The following is a 24,220-nucleotide window of genomic DNA, read 5'->3' on the forward strand; positions in this document are numbered from 1 at the left end:
CCTCAGTCTCTCAGCCCTTCATTCCCTCAGTCCCTCAGTTCCCCAGTCCCGCATTCCCTCAGCCCCTCAGTGTCTCAATCCTTCATTCCCTCAGCCCCTCAGTCCCCCAGTTCCCCAGTCCCTCAGTCTCTCCATCCTTCAGTCTCCCAGTCCCTCAATACCTCAGTCCCTTAGTCCCCAGTCCCTCAGTCTTACAGTCCCTCAGTCTCTCAGTCCCTCAGTAACTCAGTCCCTCAGTCCCACCATATCCCCCTTTCCCAGTCCCCCAGTCCCTCAGTCTCTCAGTCCCTCAGTCCTTCAGTCCCACAGTCCCACAATCCCGCAGTCTCTCAGTCTCTCAGTCCCTCAGCCTATCAATCCCCCAGTCCCTCATTCCCTCGGTCCCACGGTCCCTCAGTCCCTCAGTTCCTCAGTCTCTCAGTCACTCATTCCCTCAGTCACTCAGTCCCCCAGTCCCTCAGGCATTCAGTCCCACAGTCCCACAGTCTCTAAGTCCCTCAGTCTCTCAGTCCCTCAGTCCCTCAGTCTCTCAGTCCCTCAGTCCCTGCATATCCCTCTTTCCCCAATCCCCCATTCCCTCAGTCCCTCAGTCCCCCAGTCCCTCAGTCCCTCAGTCTCTCAGTACCTCAGTCCTTCAGTCCCTCATTCCCACGGTCCCCCAGTCCCTCAGTTCCTCAGTCTCTCAGACCCTCAGTCTCTCAGATCCTCAGTCTCTCAGTCCCTCAGTCCCTCATTCTCTCAGTCCCTCAGGCCGTCAGTCCCACAGTCTCACGGTCCCTCAGTCCCTTAGTTTCTTAGTCCCTGAGTCCCTCAGTCCCAGAATATCCCTCTTTCCCCAGTCCCCCAGTCCCTCAGCCTCTCAATCCCTCAGTCTCTCAGGCCCTCAGTTTCTCAGTCCCTCAGCCCATCAATTCCAGAGTTCCTCAGTCCCTCAGTCCGTCAGTTCCTCAGTCCCTCATTCCCTCAGCCCCACAGTCCCTCATTCCCTCAGTTCCCCAGTCCCTCAGTCTCACAGTCCCTCAATCTCTCAGTCCCTCAATCCCTCTGTCCCTCAAATCCTCAGTCCCTCAATCTCCCAGTCCCTCAGTCCCTCATTACCAGCATGTCCCTCGGTCCCTCAGTCCCAGCATGTCCCTCGGTACCTCAGTCCCAGCATGTCCCTTATTCCCTCAGCCCCTCAGTCCCAGCATGTCCTTCAGCCCCTTAGTCTCTCAGTCCTTCATTCCCTCAGTCCCTCAGTCCCCCAGTCCCTCAGTCCCTCAGTCCCCCAGTCCCTCAGTCCGTCAGTCCCTCAGTCTCTCAGTCTCTCAGTCCCACAGTCCCTCAGTCTCTCAGTCCTTCATTCCCTCAGTCCCCCAGTCCCTCAAGTCCCTCAGTCTCTCAGTCCCACAGTCCCTCAGTCCCACAATCCCTCAGCCCCTCAGTCTATCAATCCCTCAGTCTCCCAGTCCCTCAGTCCCTCAATCCCCCACTCCCACAGTCTCCCAGTCCCTCTGTCACTCAGTCCCTTAGTCTCACAGTCCCCCAGTCCCTCAGTCCTTAGTTCCTCAGACCCTCAATCCCAGAGTCCCTCAGTCCCTCAGTCCCTCAGTCCCTCATTCCCTCAGTCCCCCAGTCCCTCAGTCTTTCAGTCCTGCAGTCTCTCAGTCCCTCAGTCGATCAAACTCTCAGTTCCTCTGTCCCTCAATCCCTCAGTCCCTCAAATCCTCAGTCCCTCAGTCTCCCTGTCCCTCAGTCCCTCAATCCCCTAGTCACTCAGTCCCTCAGTCCCCCAGTCCCTCAGTCCCTCAATCCCCCAGTCCCTCAGTCTCACAGTCCACAGTCCCTCAGTCCCAGCATGTCCCTTAGTCTCTCAGTCCCTCAGTCCCAGCATGTCCCTCAGTCCTCAGTCCCAACATGACCCTCGGTCCCTCAGTCTCTCAGTCCCTCATTCCCTCAGTACCTCAGTCCCAGTATGTCCCTCAGTACCTAAGTCCCAGCATGTCCCTCAGTCCCTCAGCCCCTCAGTCCCAGCATGTCCCTCAGCCCTCAGTCTCTCAGCCCTTCATTCCCTCAGTCATTCAGTTCCCCAGTCCCGCAGTCCCTCAGTCCCTCAGTGTCTCAGTCCTTCATTCCCTCAGTCCCTCAGTCCCCCAGTCCCTCAGTCTCTCAATCCCTCAGTCTCTCAGTCCCTCAGTCCCTCAATACCACAGTCCCTTAGTCCCCCAGTATCTCAGTCCCTCAATCTTACAGTCTCTCAGTCCCTCAGTCCCCCAGTCTCTCAATCTCTAAGTCCCTCAGTCTCTCAGTTCCTCAGTCCCTCAGCCCATCAATCCCAGAGTCACTCAGTCCCTCAGTCCCTCAGTCCCACAGTCCCTTAGTCCCTAATTCCCTCAGTCCCCCAGTCCCTCAGTCTCTCAGTCCCTCTGTCCTGCAGTCTCTCAGTCCCTCAATCTCTAAGTCCCTCAGTCTCTCAGTTCCTCAGTCCCTCATTCCCTCAATCCCCCAGTTCCTCAGTCCCTCAGTCCTCAGTTCCTCAGTCCCTCAATCCCAGAGTCCCTCAGTCAGTCATTCCCTCAATCCCATAGTCCCTCAGTCCCTCATTCCCTCAATCCCATAGTCCCTCAGTCCCTCATTCCCTCAGTCCCCCAGTCCTTCAGTCTCTCAATCCCTCAACCCTGCAGTCTCTCAGTCCCTCAGTCCATCAAACTCTCAGTCCCTCAGTCCCTCTGTCCCTCAATCTCTCATTCCCTCAAATCCTTAGTCCCTCAGTCACCCAGTTCCTCAGTCCCTCAGTCCCCCAGTCACTCAGTCTCTCGGTCCCTCAGTCCCCCAGTCCCTCAGTCCCTCAATCCCCCAGTCCCTCAGTCTCACAGTCCCTCAGTCCCAGCATATCCCTTAGTCTCTCAGTCCCTCAGTCCCAGCATGTCCTTCAGTCCTCAGTCCCAACATGTCCCTCGGTCCCTCAGTCTCTCAGTCCCTCATTCCCTCAGTCTCTCAGCCCTTCATTCCCTCAGTCCCTCAATTGCCCAGTCCCGCAGTCCCTCAGTCCCTCAGTGTCTCAGTCCTTCATTCCCTCAGCCCCTCAGTTCCCCAGTCCCTCAGTCTCTCAATCCTTCAGTCTCCCAGTCCCTCAATACCTCAGTCCCTTAGTCCCCCAGTCCCTCAGTCCCTCAGCCTTACAGTCCCTCAGTCTCTCAGTCCCTCAGTCCCTGCATATCCCTCTTTCCCCAAACCCCATTCCCTCAGTTCCTCAGTCCCCCAGTCCCTCAGTCCCTCAGTCTCTCAGTACCTCAGTCCTTCAGTCCCTCATTCCCACGGTCCCCCAGTCCCTCAGTTCCTCAGTCTCTCAGACCCTCAGTCTCTCAGATCCTCAGTCTCTCAGTCCCTCAGTCCCTCATTCTCTCAGGCCGTCAGTCTCACAGTCACACGGTCCCTCAGTCCCTCAGTTTCTTAGTCCCTCAGTCCCTCAGTCCCAGAATATCCCTCTTTCCCCAGTCCCACAGTCCCTCAGCCTCTCAATCTCTCAGTCTCTCAGGCTCTCAGTTTCTCAGTCCCTCAGCCTATCAATTCCAGAGTTCCTCAGTCCGTCAGTTCCTCAGTCCCTCATTCCCTCAGCCCCACAGTCCCTCATTCCCTCAGTTCCCCAGTCCCTCAGTCTCTCAGTCCCTCAATCTCTCAGTCCCTCAATCCCTCAGTCCCTCAAATCCTCAGTCCCTCAGTCTCCCAGTCCCTTAGTCCCTCATTACCAGCATGTCCCTCGGTCCCTCAGTCCCTCAGTCCCTCATTCCCTCAGTCCCTCAGTCCCAGCATGTCCCTCGGTACCTCAGTCCCAGCATGTCCCTTATTCCCTCAGCCCCTCAGTCCCAGCATGTCCTTCAGCCCCTCAGTCTCTCAGTCCTTCATTCCCTCAGTCCCCCAGTCCCTCAGTCCCTCAGTCCCTCAGTCCCCCAGACCCTCAGTCCCTCTGTCCCTCAGTCTCTCAGTCTCTCAGTCCCACAGTCTCTCAGTCCTTCATTCCCTCAGTACCCCAGTCCCTCAAGTCCCTCAGTCTCTCAGTCCCACAGTCCCTCAGTCCCACAATCCCTCAGCCCCTCAGTCTATCAATCCCTCAGTCTCCCAGTCCCTCAGTCCCTCAATCCCCCACTCCCACAGTCTCCCAGTCCCTCTGTCACTCAGTCCCTTAGTCTCACAGTCCCCCAGTCCCTCAGTCCTTAGTTCCTCAGACCCTCAATCCCAGAGTCCCTCAGTTCCTCAGTCCCTCATTCCCTCAGTCCCATAGTCCCTCAGTCCCTTATTCCCCCAGTCCCTCAGTCCCTCAATCCCCCAGTCCCTCAGTCTCACAGTCCACAGTCCCTCAGTCCCAGCATGTCCCTAAGTCTCTCAGTCCCTCAGTCCCAGCATGTCCCGCAGCCCTCAGTCTCTCAGCCCTTCAGTCCCTCAGTTCCCCAGTCCTGCAGTCCCTCAGCCCCTCAGTCCCTCAGTCCCTCAGTAACTCAGTCCCTCAGTCCCACCATATCCCCCTTTCCCAGACCCCAGTCCCTCAGTCTCTCAGTCCCTCAGTCCTTCAGTCCCACAATCCCACAATCCCGCAGTCTCTCAGTCTCTCAGTCCCTCAGCCTATCAATCCCCAATCCCTCATTCCCTCGGTCCCACGGTCCCTCAGTCCCTCAGTTCCTCAGTCTCTCAGTCACTCATTCCCTCAGTCACTCACTCCCCCAGTCCCTCAGGCATCAGTCACACAGTCCCTCAGTCTCTCAGTCCCTCAGTCCCTCAGTCACTCAGTCACTCAGTCCCTCAGTCCCTCAGTCCCTGCATATCCCTCTTTCCCCAGTTCCCCAGTCCCTCAGTCCCTCAGTCCCTCAGTCCCTCAGTCTCTCAGTACCTCAGTCCTTCAGTCCCTCATTCCCACGGGCCCCCAGTCCCTCAGTTCCTCAGTCTCTCAGACCATCAGTCTCTCAGATCCTCAGTCTCTCAGTCCCTCAGTCCCTCATTCTCTCAGTCCCTCAGGCTGTCAGTCCCACAGTCCCACGGTCCCTCAGTCCCTCAGTTTCTTAGTCCCTCAGTCCCTCAGTCCCAGAATATCCCTCTTTCCCCAGTCCCCCAGTCCCTCAGCCTCTCAATCCCTCAGTCTCTCAGGCCCTCAGTTTCTCAGTCCCTCAGCCCATCAATTCCAGAGTTCCTCAGTCCCTCAGTCCGTCGGTTCCTCAGTCCCTCATTCCCTCAGCCCCACAGTCCCTCATTCGCTCAGTTTCCCAGTCCCTCAGTCTCTCAGTCCCTCAATCTCTCAGTCCCTCAATCCCTCAGTCCCTCAAATTCTCAGTCCCTCAGTCTCCCAGTCCCTCATTACCAGCATGTCCCTCGGTCCCTCAGTCTCTCAGTCCCTCAGTCCCTCATTCCCTCAGTCCCTCAGTCCCAGCATGTCCCTCGGTACCTCAGTCCCAGCATGTCCCTAATTCCCTCAGACCCTCAGTCCCAGCATGTCCTTCAGCCCCTCAGTCTCTCAGTCCTTCATTCTCTCAGTCCCCCAGTCCCCCAGTCTCTCAGTCCCTCAGTCTCTCAGTCTCTCAGTCTCTCAGTCCCACAGTCCCTCAGTCTCTCAGTCCTTCATTCCCTCAGTCCCCCAGTCCCTCAAGTCCCTCAGTCTCTCAGTCCCACAGTCCCTCAGTCCCACAATCCCTCAGCCCCTCAGTCTATCAATCCCTCAGTCTCCCAGTCCCTCAGTCCCTCAATCCCCCACTCCCACAGTCTCCCAGTCCCTCTGTCACTCAGTCCCTTAGTCTCACAGTTCCCCAGTCTCTCAGTCCCTCAAGCCCTTAGAACTCAGCAGAGGAGGACAAAGGGTTTGATTAGGGCAGGGAAAATGGAGTACGAGAAGAAGCTTGCAGGGAACATTAAGACGGATTGCAAAAGTTTCGATAGATATGTAAAGAGAAAAAGGTTAGTAAAGACAAACGTAGGTCCCCTGCAGTCAGAATCAGGGGAAGTCATAACGGGGAACAAAGAAATGGCGGACCAATTGAACAAGTACTTTGGTTCGGTACTCACTGAGGAGGACACAAACAACCTTCCGGATATAAAAGGGGTCGGAGGGTCTAGTAAGGAGGAGGAACTGAGGGAAATCCTTATTAGTCGGGAAATTGTGTTGGGGAAATTGATGGGATTGAAGGCCGATAAATCCTCTGGGCCTGATGGACTGCATCCCAGAGTACTTAAGGAGGTGGCCTTGGAAATAGTGGATGCATTGACAGTCATTTTCCAACATTCCATTGACTCTGGATCAGTTCCTATGGAGTGGAGGGTAGCCAATGTAACCCCACTTTTTAAAAAAGGAGGGAGAGAGAAAACAGGGAATTACAGACCGGTCAGCCTGACATCGGTAGTGGGTAAAATGATGGAATCAATTATTAAGGATGTCATAGCAGTGCATTTGGAAAGAGATAATATGATAGGTCCAAGTCAGCATGGATTTATGAAAGGGAAATCATGCTTGACAAATCTTCTGGAATTTTTTGAGGATGTTTCCAGTAGAGTGGACAAGGGAGAACCAGTTGATGTGGTATATTTGGACTTTCAGAAGGCTTTCGACAAGGTCCCACACAAGAGATTAATGTGCAAAGTTAAAGCACATGGGATTGGGGGTAGTGTGCTGACATGGATTGAGAACTGGTTGTCAGACAGGAAGCAAAGAGTAGGAGTAAATGGGTACTTTTCAGAATGGCAGGCAGTGACTAGTGGGGTACCGCAAGGTTCTGTGCTGGGGCCCCAGCTGTTTACACTGTACATTAATGATTTAGACGAGGGGATTAAAGGTAGTATCTCCAAATTTGCAGATGACACTAAGTTGGGTGGCAGTGTGAGCTGCAAGGAGGATTCTATGAGGCTGCAGAGCGACTTGGATAGGTTAGGTGAGTGGGCAAATGCATGGCAGATGAAGTATAATGTGGATAAATGTGAGGTTATCCACTTTGGTGGTAAAAACAGAGAGACAGACTATTATCTGAATGGTGACAGATTAGGAAAAGAGGAGGTGCAACGAGACCTGGGTGTCATGGTACATCAGTCATTGAAGGTTGGCATGCAGGTACAGCAGGCGGTTAAGAAAGCAAATGGCATGTTGGCCTTCATAGCGAGGGGATTTGAGTACAAGGGCAGGGAGGTGTTGCTACAATTGTACAGGGCCTTGGTGAGGCCACACCTGGAATATTGTGTACAGTTTTGGACTCCTAACCTGAGGAAGGACATTCTTGCTATTGAGGGAGTGCAGCGAAGGTTCACCAGACTGATTCCCGGGATGGCGGGACTGACCTATCAAGAAAGACTGGATCAACTGGGCTTGTATTCACTGGAGTTCAGAAGAATGAGAGGGGACCTCATAGAAACGATTAAAATTCTGACGGGGTTAGACAGGTTAGATGCAGGAAGAATGTTCCCAATGTTGGGGAAGTCCAGAACCAGGGGACACAGTCTAAGGATAAGGGGGAAGCCATTTAGGACCGAGATGAGGAGGAATTTCTTCACCCAGAGAGTGGTGAACCTGTGGAATTCTCTACCACAGAACGTTGTTGAGGCCAATTCACTAAATATATTCAAAAGGGAGTTAGATGAAGTCCTTACTACTAGGGGAATCAAGGGGTATGGTGAGATAGCAGGAATGGGATACTGAAGTTGCATGTTCAGCCATGAACTCATTGAATGGCGGTGCAGGCTAGAAGGGCCGAATGGCCTACTCCTGCACCTATTTTCTATGTCTATGATTCTATTCCCTCAGTCCCTCAGTTCCCCAGTCCCCCAGTCCCTCAGTCTCTCAGTCCTTCATTCCCTCAGTCCCTCAGTCGCTCAGTCCAACAGTCCCTCAGTCCCTCAGCCCCTCAATTCCTCAGTCCTTCAGTCTCTCAATCCCTCAGTCCCTCAATCCCTCAATCCCCCAGTCCCTCAGTCCCCCAGTCCCTCTGTCACTCAGTCCCTCAATCTCACAGTCCCCCAGTCTCTCAGTCCCTCAGTCCCTCAATCCCTCAGTCCCTCAGTCCCACAGTCCCTCAGTCCCTCAGTCCCAGCCTGTTTCTCGGTCCTTTAGTTCCACCATGTCCCTCAGTCCCTCAGCCCCTCAGACCCAGCATCTCCCTCAGACCCTCAGTCTCTCAGTCCTTCATTCCCTCAGTCCCTCATTTCTCCAGTCTCCCAGTCCCTCAGTCCCTCAGTCTCTCAGTCCTTCATACCCTCAGTCCCTCAGTCTCTCAGTCCTGCAGTCCTCAGCACCTCAATCCCTCAGTCCATCAGTCTCTCAATCCCTCAGTCCCTCAGTCCCCCAGTCCCTCTGTCACTCAGTCCCTCAGTCTCACAGTCCCCCAGTCTCTCAGTCCCTCAGCCCCTCAATCCCTCAGTCCCTCAGTCCCACAGTCCCTCAGTCTCTCAGTCCCTCAGTCCCAGCCGGTTCCTTGGTCCCTCAGTTCCACCATGTCCCTCAGTCCCTCAGTCTCTCAGTCCTTCATTCCCTCAGTCCCTCAGTCTCAGACCTACAGTCCCTCAGTCCCTCAGCCCCTCAATCCCTCAGTCCTTCAGTCTCTCAATCCCTCAGTCCCTCAGTCTCTCAGTCCCTCAGTCTCTCAGTCCCTCAGTCTCAGCATGTCCTTCAGTCCCAGCATGTCCCTCAGTCCCTCAGTCCCAGCATGTTCCTCAGTCCCAGCATGTTCCTCAGTCTCTCAGTCCCTCATTCCATCAGTCCCTCAGTCCGAGCATGTTCCTCAGTCCTAGCATGTCCCTCAGTTCCTCAGTCTCTCAGTCCCTCAGTCTCTCAGACCTCTGTCCCAGCATGTTCCTCAGTCCCAGCATGTCCCTCAGACCCTCAGTCTCTCAGTCCTTCATTCCCTCAGTCCCTCAGTTCCCCAGTCCCCCAGTCCCTCAGTCTCTCAGTCCTTCATTCCCTCAGTCCCTCAGTCTCTCAGTCCAACAGTCCCTCAGTCCCTCAGCCCCTCAATTCCTCAGTCCTTCAGTCTCTCAATCCCTCAGTCCCTCAATCCCTCAATCCCCCAGTCCCTCAGTCTCCCAGTCCCACTGTCACTCAGTCCCTCAATCTCACAGTCCCCCAGTCTCTCAGTCCCTCAGTCCCTCAATCCCTCAGTCCCTCAGTCCCACACTCTCTCAGTCCCTCAGTCTCAGCCTGTTCCTCAGTCCTTTAGTTCCACCATGTCCCTCAGTCCCTCAGCCCCTCAGACCCAGCATCTCCCTCAGACCCTCAGTCTCTCAGTCCTTCATTCCCTCAGTCCCTCATTTCTCCAGTCCCCCAGTCCCTCAGTCCCTCAGTCTCTCAGTCCTTCATTCCCTCAGTCCCTCAGTCTCTCAGTCCTACAGTCCTCAGCACCTCAATCCCTCAGTCCTTCAGTCTCTCAATCCCTCAGTCCCTCAGTCCCTCAGTCCCCCAGTCCCTCTGTCACTCAGTCCCTCAGTCTCACAGTCCCCCAGTCTCTCAGTCCCTCAGTCCCACAATCCCTCAGTCCCACAGTCCCTCAGTCTCTCAGTCCCAGTCCCAGCCGGTTCCTCGGTCCCTCAGTTCCACCATGTCCCTCAGTCACTCAGCCCCTCAGATCCAGCATGTCCCTCAGACCCTCAGTCTCTCAGTCCTTCATTCCCTCAGTCCCTCAGTCTCAGTCCTACAGTCCCTCAGTCCCTCAGCCCCTCAATCGCTCAGTCCTTCAGTCTCTCAATCCCTCAGTCCCTCAGTCCCACTGTCTCTCAGTCCCTCAGTCTCTCAGTCCCTCAGTCTCAGCATGTCCCTCAGTCCCAGCATGTCCCTCAGTCTCTCAGTCCCTCATTCCCTCAGTCCCTCAGTCCCAGCATGTTCCTCAGTCCCAGCATGTTCCTCAGTCTCTCAGTCCCTCATTCCCTCAGTCCCTCAGCCCGAGCATGTTCCTCAGTCCTAGCATGTCCCTCAGTTCCTCAGTCTCTCAGTCCCTCAGTCTCTCAGACCCTCTGTCCCAGCATGTTCCTCAGTCCCAGCATGTCCCTCAGTCCCTCAGTCTCTCAGTCCCTCATTCCCTCAGTCCCAGCATGTCCCTCAGTCCCTCAGTCCCAGCATGGCCCTCAGTCCCTCAGCCCCTCAGTCCCAGCATGTCCCTCGCCCCTCAGTCCCTGGCCGTGTTGCTGCGATGGACCCAGGCCCAGTGGGGCTGGTTGGTGACTCCCCCGGTCTCCTGTCATGTAGACCCCGACAGCGGGTGGACCAAAGGACCTTTGCTGCCACGTGCCTGAGCTGGGACCGATCTCGCCCAGCGCTCTGCCAGTCACACTCGCGAAGGTGTTTTGCGTTTGCCTTTTGCTGCAGGTTGCCGGCATTGTTTGATTGGGTTAATGAGAGCCAGCTCTGCGGGGTCCGTTCCAGAGGGTGAACTTGTCGAATGCTCTCATTAGCCTCATTACCCTTCCGAGGATTACTGTGCTCTCTGCTGTAATCAGCCCCTCTCCTCAGGTGCAATCCCATGTCATTCATGCACCGTAGTCTCCCAGTGCCCACAAGCACACAGAGTGACTCTGCTGTGATCTTCTGCCAGCATTCACCTGCGAAAGGCCATGGAGAGGAGTGACGGCCGGTGTCCACACTAACAGCTGCTCTCAGGGGTGCTGAAGGCCCCAGACCCGATAGTCCACACTTACCTTTACCTTAACGAATACACCTGGCTAGACCTCAACTCGGGGCCCACATGGCAATAATCTACAGCTGAGCATCGGCTGGTAGAGTATAACAGCATCTAAACACATCGATTAAACTCCCGGTTATCTGTTATTCTATATATAAACCCCCGAACCCCTCGATTAGATTCCAGCCTGTAACTCACTCCCAGGTATCTGTTATTCTATATATAAACCCCCGAACCCCTCGATGAGATTCCAACCTGTAACTCACTCCCAGGTATCTGTTATTCTATATATAAACCCCCCGAACCCCTCGATTAGATTCCAGCCTGTAACTCACCCCCGGTTATCTGTTATTCTATATATAAACCCCCGAACCCCTCGATTAGATTCCAGCCTGTAACTCACTGCCGGGTATCTGTTATTCTATATATAAACCCCCCGAACCCCTCGATTAGATTCCAGCCTGTAACTCACCCCCGGTTATCTATTATTCTATATATAAACCCCCGAACCCCTCGATTAGATTCCAGCCTGTAACTCACTGCCGGGTATCTGTTATTCTATATATAAACCCCCCGAACCCCTCGATTAGATTCCAGCCTGTAACTCACTCCCAGGTATCTGTTATTCTATATATAAACCCCCCGAACCCTTCGATTAGATTCCAGCCTGTAACTCACTCCCGGGTATCTGTTATTCTATATATAAACCCCCCGAATCCCTCGATTAGATTCCAGCCTGTAACTCTCTCTCATTCTCCAAATGAATAGCTTGCTAATTACTTATTGTGCCTTATGTTCTGATGAAGAATAACTGAAAGCCTTTCTCCCCTTCCCACTGATACTAGATTTGGAACAGGAGCACGTGTGAATTTGTACGGACACTAAATGGGCACAAGCTTGGCATTGCCTGTTTACTGTAAAGGGTCAGGCTGCTTGTCAGCGGATCATCGGATAACACCATTCGCTGAGCTTCACTCCACCACTTCCTTGTCCAGTTAAGTAATCTGTGTAAAATCACCAAGGTCTGTTAACTTGTGTGTTTTGTAACCCTGTCTGAATAGAAGGGAACGTGTTAATGTATCAATTTAACCAAACATGTTTGATCATGAAATTGTGGCATTATCCGCAATGAGATCGCATATCCACGCAGCTGAACTAGCAGTGACACCCAAGATACCAGTGCTGGGCCAGTACTTACACTTCACACTTGGCACACCTCGGCTCTGAGTCAGAGGGGTGTGGATTCCAGTCCCACTCCAGGGACTTGAGCATAAAATCCAGACTGTCACTCCCAGTGCAGGGCTGAGGGAGCGTCGCATTGTCGGAGGGGCAGTACTGAGGGAGCGCTGCACTGTTGGAGAGGCAGTACTGAGGGAGTGCCACACTGTCGGAGGGGCAGTACTGAGGGAGCGCTGCACTGCCGGAGGTGTCGTCTTTCAGATGAGACGTTAAACCGAGGCCCCGTTTGCTCTCTCAGGTGGATGTAAAAGATCCCATGGCACTATTTTGAAGAAGAGCAGTGGAGTTATCCCCGGTGTCCTGGGGTCAATATTTATCCCTCAATCAACATCACTAAAACAGATTATCTGCTCATTATCACATTGCTATTTGTGGGAGCTTGCTGTGCACAAATTGGCTGCCACATTTCCCACATTACAACAGTGACTACACTTCAAAAAGTACTTCATTGGCTGTAAAGCGTTTTGGGACATCCGGTGGTCATGTAAGGCGCTATAGAAATGCAAGCTCTCTTTTCTGTATTGGGGCTCTTGTCCTAATATGCTTCTATATTCTTTTTATACAGTTCTGGTCGCCATATTATAAAAAGGATATAGAGGCACTGGAGAAGGTGCAGAGAAAATTTACAAGGATGATACCAGAAATGCGAGGGTATACATATCAGGAAAGGATGAACAAGCTGGGTCTCTTTTCTCTTGGAAAATAGAAGGCTGAGGGGTAACCTAATAGAGGTCTTTAAAATGATGAAAGGTTTTGATAGAGTGGATACAGAGAGAATGCTTCTACTTGTGGGGAAGAGCATAACTAAGGCCATCAATATAAGATAGTCACCAAGAAATCCAATTGGGAATTCAGGAGAAATTTCTTTACCCAGAGAGTGGTGAGAATGTGGAACTCACTACCACAGGGAGTGGTTGAAGCGAATAGTACAGATGCATTTAAGGGGAGGCTAGACAAGCATATGAGGGAGAAGGGAATAGAGGGTTATGCTGATAGATTTAGATGAGGAAAGACTAGAGGAGGCTCGAGTGGAGAATAAACACCGGCATGGACTGGCTGGGCCGAATGGCCTGTTTCTGTGCCGTATATCCTGGGTAATACTGTGTGACACTCGATCCATCACCTTATATTGGCCCTGTTACTGTCAGTGACAGACCTGTGCCCATCACTACTTCACCCAAGTATATAGCTATAAAATCCCTTTCCAAATACACCCCAAGTCTAGACAAACCTTCCCAATGTTTGTACTGCTGGGCCTTTTCACAGTTCAGCTGGTGAGAGGATGAAGATTGTAAACACCCACCATTAAACTGTATTGAAAACCGAGTGATGTGCATGTAGGGCACTTACAGCTCATGGAGAGTGAGAGAGAGAGAGTGTGAGAGAGAGTGAGAGTGTGTGAGAGAGAGTGAGAGTGTGAGAGAGAGAATGTGTGAGTGTGTGAGAGAGAGTGTGAGAAAGAGTGAGACTGTGTGAGAAAGAGAGAGAGAGAGAGAGAGAGTGAGAAAGAGTGTGTGAGAGAGAAAGAGGGTGAGCGTGTGAGAGGGAGAATGAGAGAGTGTGTGTGAGAGAATAAACACCGGCGTGGACTGGTTGGGCCGAATGGGCTGTTTCTGTGCCGTATATCCTGCGTAGTACTCTGTAACTGCTGTACCAGGGACTGGGGCTGGAGTTCAGGGACTGGGGCTGTGCTGTTGTCCCGGGGACTGTTAATTGGAAGTGTGGGGCAGCTGAACGGATGTTAACTCCCTCCTGTTTTGGCCCCACAGACTGTGGGACATTGAGTGTGGTGCGTACCTGCGGCTCCTGGAGGGCCACGAGGAGCTGGTGCGCTGCATCTGCTTCGATAGCAAGAGAATGGTTAGCGGGGCCTATCCCTCGCCCGCTGTTACCCGCAGGGAATCGCTGTCCATCTGTGTCTGGGGGACGGGCGATTTAGTCTCTTGGATGTACACCGGCTCTCTCCCAAAACTAATGCTTTTGCTGCATGAACAATGTTTGCCAATATGATCAAAGACCCTGATTTGGAAAATAACTTCAAGCTGAGCTCACCCGTGCAGCCCACCCGTGCAGTCCACCCGTGCAACCCACCCATACAACCCACCCATACAACCCGCCCGTGCAACCCACCCATGCAACCCATCCCGTGCAACCCACCTGTGCAGCCCACACACACAACCCACCCGTGCAACCCATCCTGTGCAACCCACCTGTGCAACCCCACATACAACCCACCCCGTGCAACCCACCCATACAATCCACCCATGCAACTCATCCATGCAGCCCATCCCATGCAACCCACCCATGCAACCCGCCTGTGCAACCCATCCCATGCAACTCATTCCGTGCAACCCACCCGTGCAAACCACCCCGTCCAACCCACCCATGCAACGCATCCCGTGCAGCCCATTCCGTGCAACCCGCCCCGTCCAACCCACCCATGCAACGCATCCCGTTCAACCCATTCCGTGCAACCCATCCCATGCAACCCACCTGTGCAACCCATCCCGTCCAACCCATCCTGTGCAGTCCATCCCGTACAACCCATCACGTTCAGCCAGCCATGCAGCCCACTCCATGCATTGTGGCTGGCCTCCACAGAACTTCCCTGACCCTGGAGAAGCTCAGTGACCTTTGACCCCATGCCGAATGTGACCAGTGGTGTAACCAGGGTGATTGAACACTCGGGCAGCGAGCTGAAGCGACCAGACCGCGTCAGGGCACACTGGAACTCAGGGAGCCATGACACGGTGTGTTGGAGTCAGGCTCAGGGCACAAGATGCCCTTTAGCAGAGGCGTGATTGCAGGGAGTGTCCTGTGCTTACCACAGCTTCACAGTGGGTGATAAGTGTGAGTCCTCTCTTCCCTGCAAACTGCCTCCCGCGTTTCCCACATTACAACAGTGACGACACTTCAACAAGTACTTCATTGGTTGCAAAGCGCTTTGGGATCATAACCAGTCCATGAGACCACAATGACCATGACTTATGTTACTTGGCATTTAGCTCCTGTATGAGATAATCCCCATCCCTCCCAAGAATGTAGAAACAGGAGTCAGCCATTCAGCTCCTCGAGCCTGCTCCAGCATTCACTGAGACCATGGCGGATCTGCATCGTAGTTCCATATACCCACCTGAGGTCAGTTGCCCTTAATATCCACGAAAGGCTCCAGCTCTCAGTTGAAGGGGCGAAGACAATAGCCAGCAGTGTGTTCCACCCGTCTGCTATTCTCTGGGGAAAAGAACAAGTGACTTCAATCTACCCGAGACCAGCCCAGGTTCCCATGCATGATCACTGTTCAGTGACCGCCCCCCCGCCTGCTGTGAGTCTGCGGACACGGCGAGAAAGTAGGGTTGGTCAGGGCTGCGATGGCTCTTTTAAGAAAGAAAGGAGGAGAAATTCAGCCGCGCCTCTGTTGGGGCAGTAATCCAGGCGGAGCGGGAATTTTTGCGCCTTGAATAGGTTTGCGCCTCCCGCCCAGAAATTGGTCAGAATCGGTCGAAGAGCTGACGGGGCGATAAACCAACCATTGAACACCAGAGCTGGGGGGCGGCGGGGGGGGGGGGGGGGGGGGGAACACCAGTAACGAAAGTTTGGTCGGTACATTTTCCCCCCACTGTTGTGTTTGTCTGCCACTGCAAACTCAGAGGCTCACGCACCGTGCTGTGTGTAAATGTTACACCGACTGTGACCTCCTGAGGGAAGTGCTTCCTCATCCCTTTAAGTAGCCCCCAGTTAATGGCTCTGCAAGCCTGGACCCACTGTTTTTCCAGACGGTGTTATTGGCGGGCGCTCAAGGAGGTGGCCGCACCGAATTTCGACCGGGCCGCAAGTGTGGGCATTGCACCAGGAATACGTCATGATCAAAGTGATCGTCAGTAGCTGGGTGCTACTGGTGAGCCTCGAATGAATGTTCAGTCAGGGCGATAAATGCTGCGCTCCCGGTCGATAAGCTCCAACGCTTCCATTAACGCCCCCTCTGGCCACTAACTGAGGCGTTAGACAACAGAAAATCCTCCCCGAAGACTTGCATTTCGACCGCACCTTCACACACACCAGACGTCCCAAAGCGCTTTACAGCCAATGAAGTACTTTCCAAAACTTGTAGTCACTGTTGTAATGTAGGAATCGCGGCAGCCTATTTGTGCACAGCAAGCTCCCACAAACAGCAATGTGATAATAACCAGATAATCTGTTTTAGTGCTGTTGAATGAGGACTAAATATTTGCCAGGACACCAAGCATAACTCCCCTGCTCTTCTTGAAAATAGTGCCATGGGATCTTTTACATCCACCTGAGAGAGCAGATGGGGCCTCATCTGAAAGACGGCACCTCCGACAATGCAGCACTCCCTCAGTACTGCCCCTCCGACAATGCAGCACTCCCTCAGTACTGCCCCTCCGACAATGCAGCGCTCCCTCAGTACTGCCCCTCCCACAGTGCAGCACTCCCTCAGTACTGCCCCTCCGACAGTGCAGCGCTCCCTCAGTACTGCCTTTCCCACAGTGCAGCACTTCCTCAGTACTGCCCCTCCAACAGTGCAGCACTCCCTCAGTACTTCCCCTCCGACAGTGCAGCACTCCCTCAATACTGCACTGGGAGAGTCAGCCTGGATTTTTGTGCTCAAGTCTCTGGAGTGTGATTTGAACACTCTCGGCCATCATTCACTGCCGAGATGAATGAGTTGTCGTGATCTGGAACGTGCTGCCTGAAAGGGAGCTGGAAGCAGATTTCAAAACTTTCAAAAGGGAATGGGATAAATACTTGAAGGGGAGAACATTTTCAGGCTGTGGGTAAGAGCGAGGAGGTGTGGGACTAATTGGATCGCTGTGTCACAGAGCCGGGACAGGCACGATGGGCCGAATGGCCTCCTTCTGTACTGCAAGATTCGATGTAGCAAGATGGCAGTTTTGGCCTCCTTACCTAAGGAAGGATATACTTGCCATGGAGGTAGTGCAACAAAGGTTCAGCAGATTGGTTCCTGGGATGGGGGATTGTCCTATGAGGAGAGATTGAGTAGACTAGGCCTATATTCTCTGGAGTTTAGAAGAATGAGAGGTGATCTCATTAAAACATACAAAATTCTTACAGGGCTTGACAGGGTAGATGCAGGGAGGATGTGTCCTCTTGCTGGGGAATCTAGAACCAGGGCTCACAGTCTCAGAATTAGGGGATAGCCTTTTAGGACTGAGATAAGGAGAAATTTCTTCACTCAGAGGATGGTGAATCTTTGGAATTCTCTGCCCCAGAGGGCTGTGGATGCTCAGTCTTTGAGTGTGTTCAAGGCAGAGATCAATAGATTTTTGAATATTAAGGGAATGAAGGGATATGGGGACAGTGTGGGAAAGTGGAGTTGAGGTCGAAGATCAGCCGTGATCTCATTGAATGACGGAGCAGGCTCGAGGGGCCGAATGGCCGACTCCTGCTCCCTATTCTTATGTTCTCACACCCATGCGGAGTGTAACACACACAGCACCAGGCCAGCGTCACAATCGGGAGAAGAAAAAAGCGGCGGAGGGAGAAAAGGCAATGCTGGAGAATCCTATCCATCACAGAGGTAACAACCATAGCCCGATTCAGAGACCTGATTAGCTTAACAATGGGAGGTAGCTGATTATGACATCATTAACTTAGCAACAGGTCTCGCACTGGTCCGTGGCAAGCTCAGCTTGTGACCGTCTTAATTTTCCACAGTAATGAACAGGCGTCAGCATCTCTTCCAAAGCATTTATCATCCCTGTGAAGATTGGCGAAGGCTGCTGGTGGTGAAGAGGTCCTAAGTGCGCCGTTCTGTGCTAATCGACAGGAGCAGTGCTTTCCACATCCACACCCTGCCAAAGGATGTCGTTGTGGGACCTTCGCGGTTTTCCAAGGGTTTGTGTTTCAGGGCTGCATAACGAGCAAACGCACTCCATAATGTGTTGTATAAACGCACCAGTGTGGCCCTAAGTCACGCAAGTCAGAGTCATCATCATCATCATAGGCAGTCCCTCGAATCGAGGATGACTTGCTTCCACGTCAAAAAGTTCACAGGTGTTTCAACAAGGACCTAAATTCCAGGTCATGAACTACATGTTGAAGGGTGGAAGATGCCTGAGTGTGGATTTTTTTAACGTGTGGTGGCCGTTGCACACCAGCCACCACACGTGCTTGACAGAGCTCGGTCTTGTGCAGTAGCAAGGATTGACCAAGACAATTTATATAGCGCCTTTCACGACCACCGGACATCTCAAAGCGCTTTTCAGCCAATGAAGTACTTTAGGAGCTAAATTAAAAAGTAGGACCTCAAAAGTAGTAATCTCGGGATTGCTACCAGTGCCACGTGATAGTCAGAGTAGGAATCGCAGGATAGTGCAGATGAATACGTGGCTTGAGCAGTGGTGCAGCAGGGAGGGATTCAAATTCCTGGGGCATTGGAACCGGTTCTGGGGGAGGTGGGACCAGTACAAACCGGACGGTCTGCACCTGGGCAGGACCGGAACCAATGTCCTAGGGGGAGTGTTTGCTAGTGCTGTTGGGGAGGAGTTAAACTAATATGGAAGGGGGATGGGAACCAATGCAGGGAGACAGAGGGAAACAAAAAGGAGACAAAAGCAAAAGACAGAAAGGAGATGAGGATAAGTGGAGGGCAGAGAAACCCAAGGCAAAGAACAAAAAGGGCCACAGTACAGCAAAATACTAAAAGGACAAAGGGTGTTAAAAAAACAAGCCTGAAGGCTTTGTGTCTTAATGCAAGGAGTATCCGTAATAAGGTGGATGAATTAACTGTGCAAATAGATGTTAACAAATATGATGTGATTGGGATTACAGAGACATGGCTCCAGGATGATCAGGGCTGGGAACTCAACATCCAGGGGTATTCAACATTCAGGAAGGATAGAATAAAAGGAAAAGGAGGTGGGGTAGCATTGCTGGTTAAGGAGGAGATTAATGCAATAGTTAAGAAGGACATTATCTTGGATGATATGGATCTATATGGGTAGAGCTGCAGAACACCAAAGGGCAAAAAACGTTAGTGGGAGTTGTGTACAGACCTCCAAACAGTAGTAGTGATGTTGGGGAGGGCATCAAACAGGAAATTAGGGGTGCATGCAATAAGGGTGCAGCAGTTATAATGGGTGACTTTAATATGCACATAGATTGGGCTAACAAAACTGGAAGCAATACGGTGGAGGAGGATTTCCTGGAGTGCATAAGTGATGGTTTTCTAGACCAATATGTCGAGGAACCAACTAGTGGGGAGGCCATCTTAGACTGGGTGTTGTGTAATGAGAGAGGATTAATTAGCAATCTCGTTGTGTGAGGCCCCTTGGGGAAGAGTGACCATAATATGGTGGAATTCTGCATTAGGATGGAGAATGAAACAGTTAATTCAGAGACCATGGTCCAGAACTTAAAGAAGGGTAACTTTGAAGGTATGAGGCGTGACTTGGCTAGGATAGATTGGCGAATGATACTTAAGGGGTTGACTGTGGATGGGCAATGGCAGACATTTAGAGACCGCATGGATGAACTACAACAATTGTACATTCCTGTCTGGCGTAAAAATAAAAAAGGGAAGGTGGCTCAACCGTGGCTATCAAGGAAAATCATGGATAGTATTAAAGCCAAGGAAGTGGCATACAAATTGGCCAGAAATAGCAGCGAACCTGGGGACTGGGAGAAATTTAGAACTCAGCAGAGGAGGACAAAGGGTTTGATTAGGGCAGGGAAAATGGAGTACGAGAAGAAGCTTGCAGGGAACATTAAGACGGATTGCAAAAGTTTCTATAGATATGTAAAGAGAAAAAGGTGAGTAAAGACAAACATAGGTCCCCTGCAGTCAGAATCAGGGGAAGTCATAATGGGGAACAAAGAAATGGAAGACCAATTGAACAAGTACTTTGGTTCGGTATTCACTAAGGAGGACACAAACAACCTTCCGGATATAAAAGTGGTCAGAGGCTCTAGTAAGGAGGAGGAACTGAGGGAAATCCTTATTAGTCGGGAAATTGTGTTGGGGAAATTGATGGGATTGAAGGCCGATAAATCTCCAGGGCCTGATGGACTGCATCCCAGAGTACTTAAGGAGGTGGCCTTGGAAATAGCGGATGCATTGACAGTCATTTTCCAACATTCCATTGACTCTGGATCAGTTTCTATCGAGTGGAGGGTAGCCAATGTAACCCCACTTTTTAAAAAAGGAGGGAGAGAGAAAACAGGGAATTATAGACCGGTCAGCCTGACCTCAGTAGTGGGTAAAATGATGGAATCAATTATTAAGGATGTCATAGCAGCGCATTTGGAAAGAGGTGACATGATAGGTCCAAGTCAGCATAGATTTGTGAAAGGGAAATCATGCTTGACAAATCTTCTGGAATTTTTTGAGGATGTTTCCAGTAGAGTGGACAAGGGAGAACCAGTTGATTTGGTATATTTGGACTTTCAGAAGGCTTTTGACAAGGTCCCACACAAGAGATTAATGTGCAAAGTTAAAGCACATGGGATTGGGGGTAGTGTGCTGACATGGATTGAGAACTGGTTGTCAGACAGGAAGCAAAGAGTAGGAGTAAATGGGTACTTTTCAGAATGTCAGGCAGTGACTAGTGGGGTACCGCAAGGTTCTGTGCTGGGGCCCCAGCTGTTTACATTGTACATTAATGATTTAGATGAGGGGATTAAATGTAGTATCTCCAAATTTGCGGATGACACTAAGTTGGGTGGCAGTGTGAGCTGCGAGGAGGATGCTATGAGGCTGCAGAGTGACTTGGAAAGGTTAGGTGAGTGGGCAAATGCATGGCAGATGAAGTATAATGTGGATAAATGTGAGGTTATCCACTTTGGTGGTAAAAACAGAAAGACAGACTATTATGTGAATGGTGACAGATTAGGAAAAGGGGTGGTGCAACGAGACCTGGGTGTCATGGTACATCAGTCATTGAAGGTTGGCATGCAGGTACAGCAGGCGGTTAAGAAAGCAAATGGCATGTTGGCCTTCATAGCGAGGGGATTTGAGTACAGGGACAGGGAAGTGTTGCTACAATTGTACAGGGCCTTGGTGAGGCCACACCTGGAGTATTGTGTACAGTTTTGGTCTCCTAACTTGAGGAAGGATATTCTTGCTATTGAGGGAGTGCAGCGAAGGTTCACCAGACTGATTCCCGGGATGGTGGGACTGACCTATCAAGAAAGACTGAATCAACTGGGCTTGTATTCACTGGAGTTCAGAAGAATGAGAGGGGACCTCATAGAAACGTTTAAAATTCTGACGGGTTTAGACAGGTTAGATGCAGGAAGAATGTTCCCAATGTTGGGGAAGTCCAGAACCAGGGGTCACAGTCTAAGGATAAGGGGTAAGCCATTTAGGACCGAGATGAGGAGAAACTTCTTCACCCAGAGAGTGGTGAACCTGTGGAATTCTCTACCACAGAAAGTTGTTGAGGCCAATTCACTAAATATATTCAAAAAGGAGTTAGCTGAAGTCCTTACTACTAGGGGGATCAAGGGGTATGGCGAGAAAGCAGGAATGGGGTCCTGAAGTTGAATGTTCAGCCATGAACTCATTGAATGGCGGTGCAGGCTAGAAGAGCCGAATGGCCTACTCCTGCACCTATTTTCTATATTTCTATATTTCTATACAACTGGAGACCAGCTCTGCTGAAGGACATAGTGCGCACACATATCGCAGTGTGGGCTGGCCTGTGCTGCCCCTGGGCCCCTGGCCCCGAACTCACGCCTCTCCTGGGCCCCGATCACATCCCTGTACAATTTCTCGCTGCTCCTTCATCCCGGCTTTGCTGCTCCTGCTGTACCTGATTCAAGGGATTATGGGCTCTGCGAGCACCATCGGAGCAGGCCGTGGAGCAGGTCAGATTACACACTCGGGAAGAGGAGATCGGCTGGATTTCCTGCTCCTGAACACTCTCCACTCTCTGTGGCAAACCTTGTAATGTATATACTCCATGGGTTCTTTGCTTAAGAATTCAAAGCAACACATTGCTCTTAAGAACGCGTTGGTTTATTAGCGAAAGGTTTAACAATCATACTAGACATTACCAGTTCATCCACTAGGCTCACAACCACCTGCCTCATCGTGGATCCCCTGAACCCAACTGGCTGGGGTTTTATTGAGTCTTGTGAACATTACGTGACTGGCTAAGCCACTCCCAACCCAACAGCTCTACAATTCTGTGAGCATCCTCACCGGGACAGATATTACAAATGGCGTGGTATTTTTTTTAACCATAAACGATGGTCTGTTGGTTAGTGATTGGTGTGATATAATCAAGTGTCTCTCCACCTCCAGCTGGGGTTGGACAGGTTAGTCACTTTGGCTCGAGTGTTTGACTGGCGTTGTTCTTTGACATCGGAGATCTGAGACAGGAGAGAAAGAGCTTGGACTGGCCCAGGCAGCACTCTCTCCTCTGTGCCAGTGAGCTCGAGTTCCTCTCCAGAGCCTTGAGCACATCACCTATTGATCCTGAGACATGGGTTCAAATCCCACCCGGGCCGCTGTGGAATTTAAATTCCGTTAATTAAATAAATCTGGAATTTTTTAAAAAGCTAATATCAATAATGGTGACCGTAAAACTAGCAGATTGTCGTAAAAACCCATCTGGTTCACTAATGTCCTTTAGGGAAGAAAATCTGCCGTCCTTACCCGGTCTGGCCTACATGAGACTCCAGACCCACAGCAATGTGGTTGACTCTTAACTGCCCTCTGAAATGGTCCAGCAAGACACTCAGTTGTACCAAACTGCTAGGGATGGGCAATAACTGCTGGCCTTGCCAGCGATGCCCACATCCCATGAATGAATAAAGAATTAATATGTAATAATGCAGGCTGACTCCCAGTTCCGCACTGTCAGAGGCGCTCTATTTCAGATACACTATTAAACCGAGGCTCCGTCTGCCCTCTCAGGTGGATATAAAAGATCCCATGGCCATTATTGGAAAAAGAGAAGGGAAGTTCTCCCTGGTGTCCTGGCCAGTATTTATTCCTCAACCAACATCACTAAAACAGATTAGCCGATCATTTATTGCTGTTTGTGGGACCTTGTGCACAATTTGGCTGCCGTGTACTTCATTGGCTGTGAAGCATTTTTGGATATCCAGAGGTCATGAAAGGCACTAGAGAAATGCAAGTTCTTTATTTCTATGTTACAGAAATATTTCAAAAAGCTTTGCACGTTGTGTGCCAGCTGTGGCTCAGTGGGCAGCACTCTCGCCTCTGAGTCAGAAGGTTGTGGGTTCAAGTCCTGCTCCAAGGATTGGAGCACAAACAAAATCTAGGCTGACACTCCCAATGCAGTGCGGAGAGAGTGCTGCACTGTCGGAGGTGTCGTCTTTCGGATGAGACATTAAACCGAGGCCCTGTCTGCCCTCTCAGGTGGATGTAAAAGATCCCAAGGCACTATTTGAAGAAGAGCAGGGGAGTTATCCCCGGTGTCCTGGGTCAATACTTATCCCTCAATCAACATCACTAAAACTGATTATCTGGTGATTATCACATTGCTGTGTGTGGGAGCTTACTGTGTGCAAGATTGTTGTCATGTTTCCCACATTACAACAGTGATTACATGACAAAAGTATTTAATTGGCTGTAAATAACTTTGGGACGCCAGGTGGTCGTGAAAGGCGCTATATAAATGCAGGTCTTTCTTTTTTTGATGCGTCATTGAATTGCAATAACTGTTGCAAAGGAGGCAGCCATCTTGGCCGTCTCTTTCAGCCTCCACGCTGATTTTGTTTCTGTGTTTAAACAGGAAGATCGAGGTGTGGGAGCTGGAGGCTGTGATGGATCCGCGAGCTCCCACCGGCACGCTGTGTCTGCACAGCCTGGTGGTGTCGGGCCGGGGCACAGGAACCGCTTGGTATGGACGGTCGCCGGGGGCGGGGGCAGGGGAGGGGGGTGGGTGGGGGGCGAGACACGGAACAGCTGCAGGCGGGCGAGGGGGGAGGGGGCGGGGGGGGCGAGGCTGCGAGACACGGAGCGGTTGCAGACAGGCAGGGGGGTGTGGGGGGGGGGCGAGGGGGCGAGACACGGAGCGGTTGCAGACAGGCAGGGGGGTGTGGGGGGGGGGGGCGAGGGGGCGAGACACGGAGCGGTTGCAGACAGGCAGGGGGGTGTAGGGGGGTGGGCGAGGGGGCGAGACACGGAGCGGTTGCAGACAGGCAGGGGGGTGTGGGGGGGGGCGAGGGGGCGAAACACGGAGCGGTTGCAGACAGGCAGAGGGGTGTGGGGGGGGGTGAGGGGGTGAGACACGGAGCGGTTGCAGACAGGCAGGGGGGTGTAGGGGGGTGGGTGGGGGGCGAGACACGGAGCGGTTGCAGACAGGCAGGGGGGTGTGGGGGGTGGGCGAGGGGGCGAGACACGGAGCGGTTGCAGA

The 24,220-nt window shown here is 52.0% G+C and overlaps 1 protein-coding gene and 1 pseudogene across 1 annotated transcript; both read left to right on the top strand.

Moving 5' to 3' along the window:
• The window catches only part of LOC139255402 (F-box/WD repeat-containing protein 1A-like), a 441,926-nt pseudogene that overhangs the window by 153,020 nt on the left and 264,686 nt on the right, over window positions 1-24,220 (top strand).
• LOC139260423 (uncharacterized) lies at window positions 1,297-4,166 on the top strand (the record flags this gene model as incomplete). Its single annotated transcript, XM_070876988.1, has 2 exons — window positions 1,297-1,350; window positions 4,047-4,166. Coding segments are annotated over 2 exons (174 nt in total), but the record flags the coding sequence as incomplete, so codon positions are not given.

The sequence above is a fragment of the Pristiophorus japonicus genome, chromosome 3 (genome assembly GCF_044704955.1).
Source record: "Pristiophorus japonicus isolate sPriJap1 chromosome 3, sPriJap1.hap1, whole genome shotgun sequence".
Lineage (NCBI taxonomy): Eukaryota > Metazoa > Chordata > Chondrichthyes > Pristiophoridae > Pristiophorus > Pristiophorus japonicus.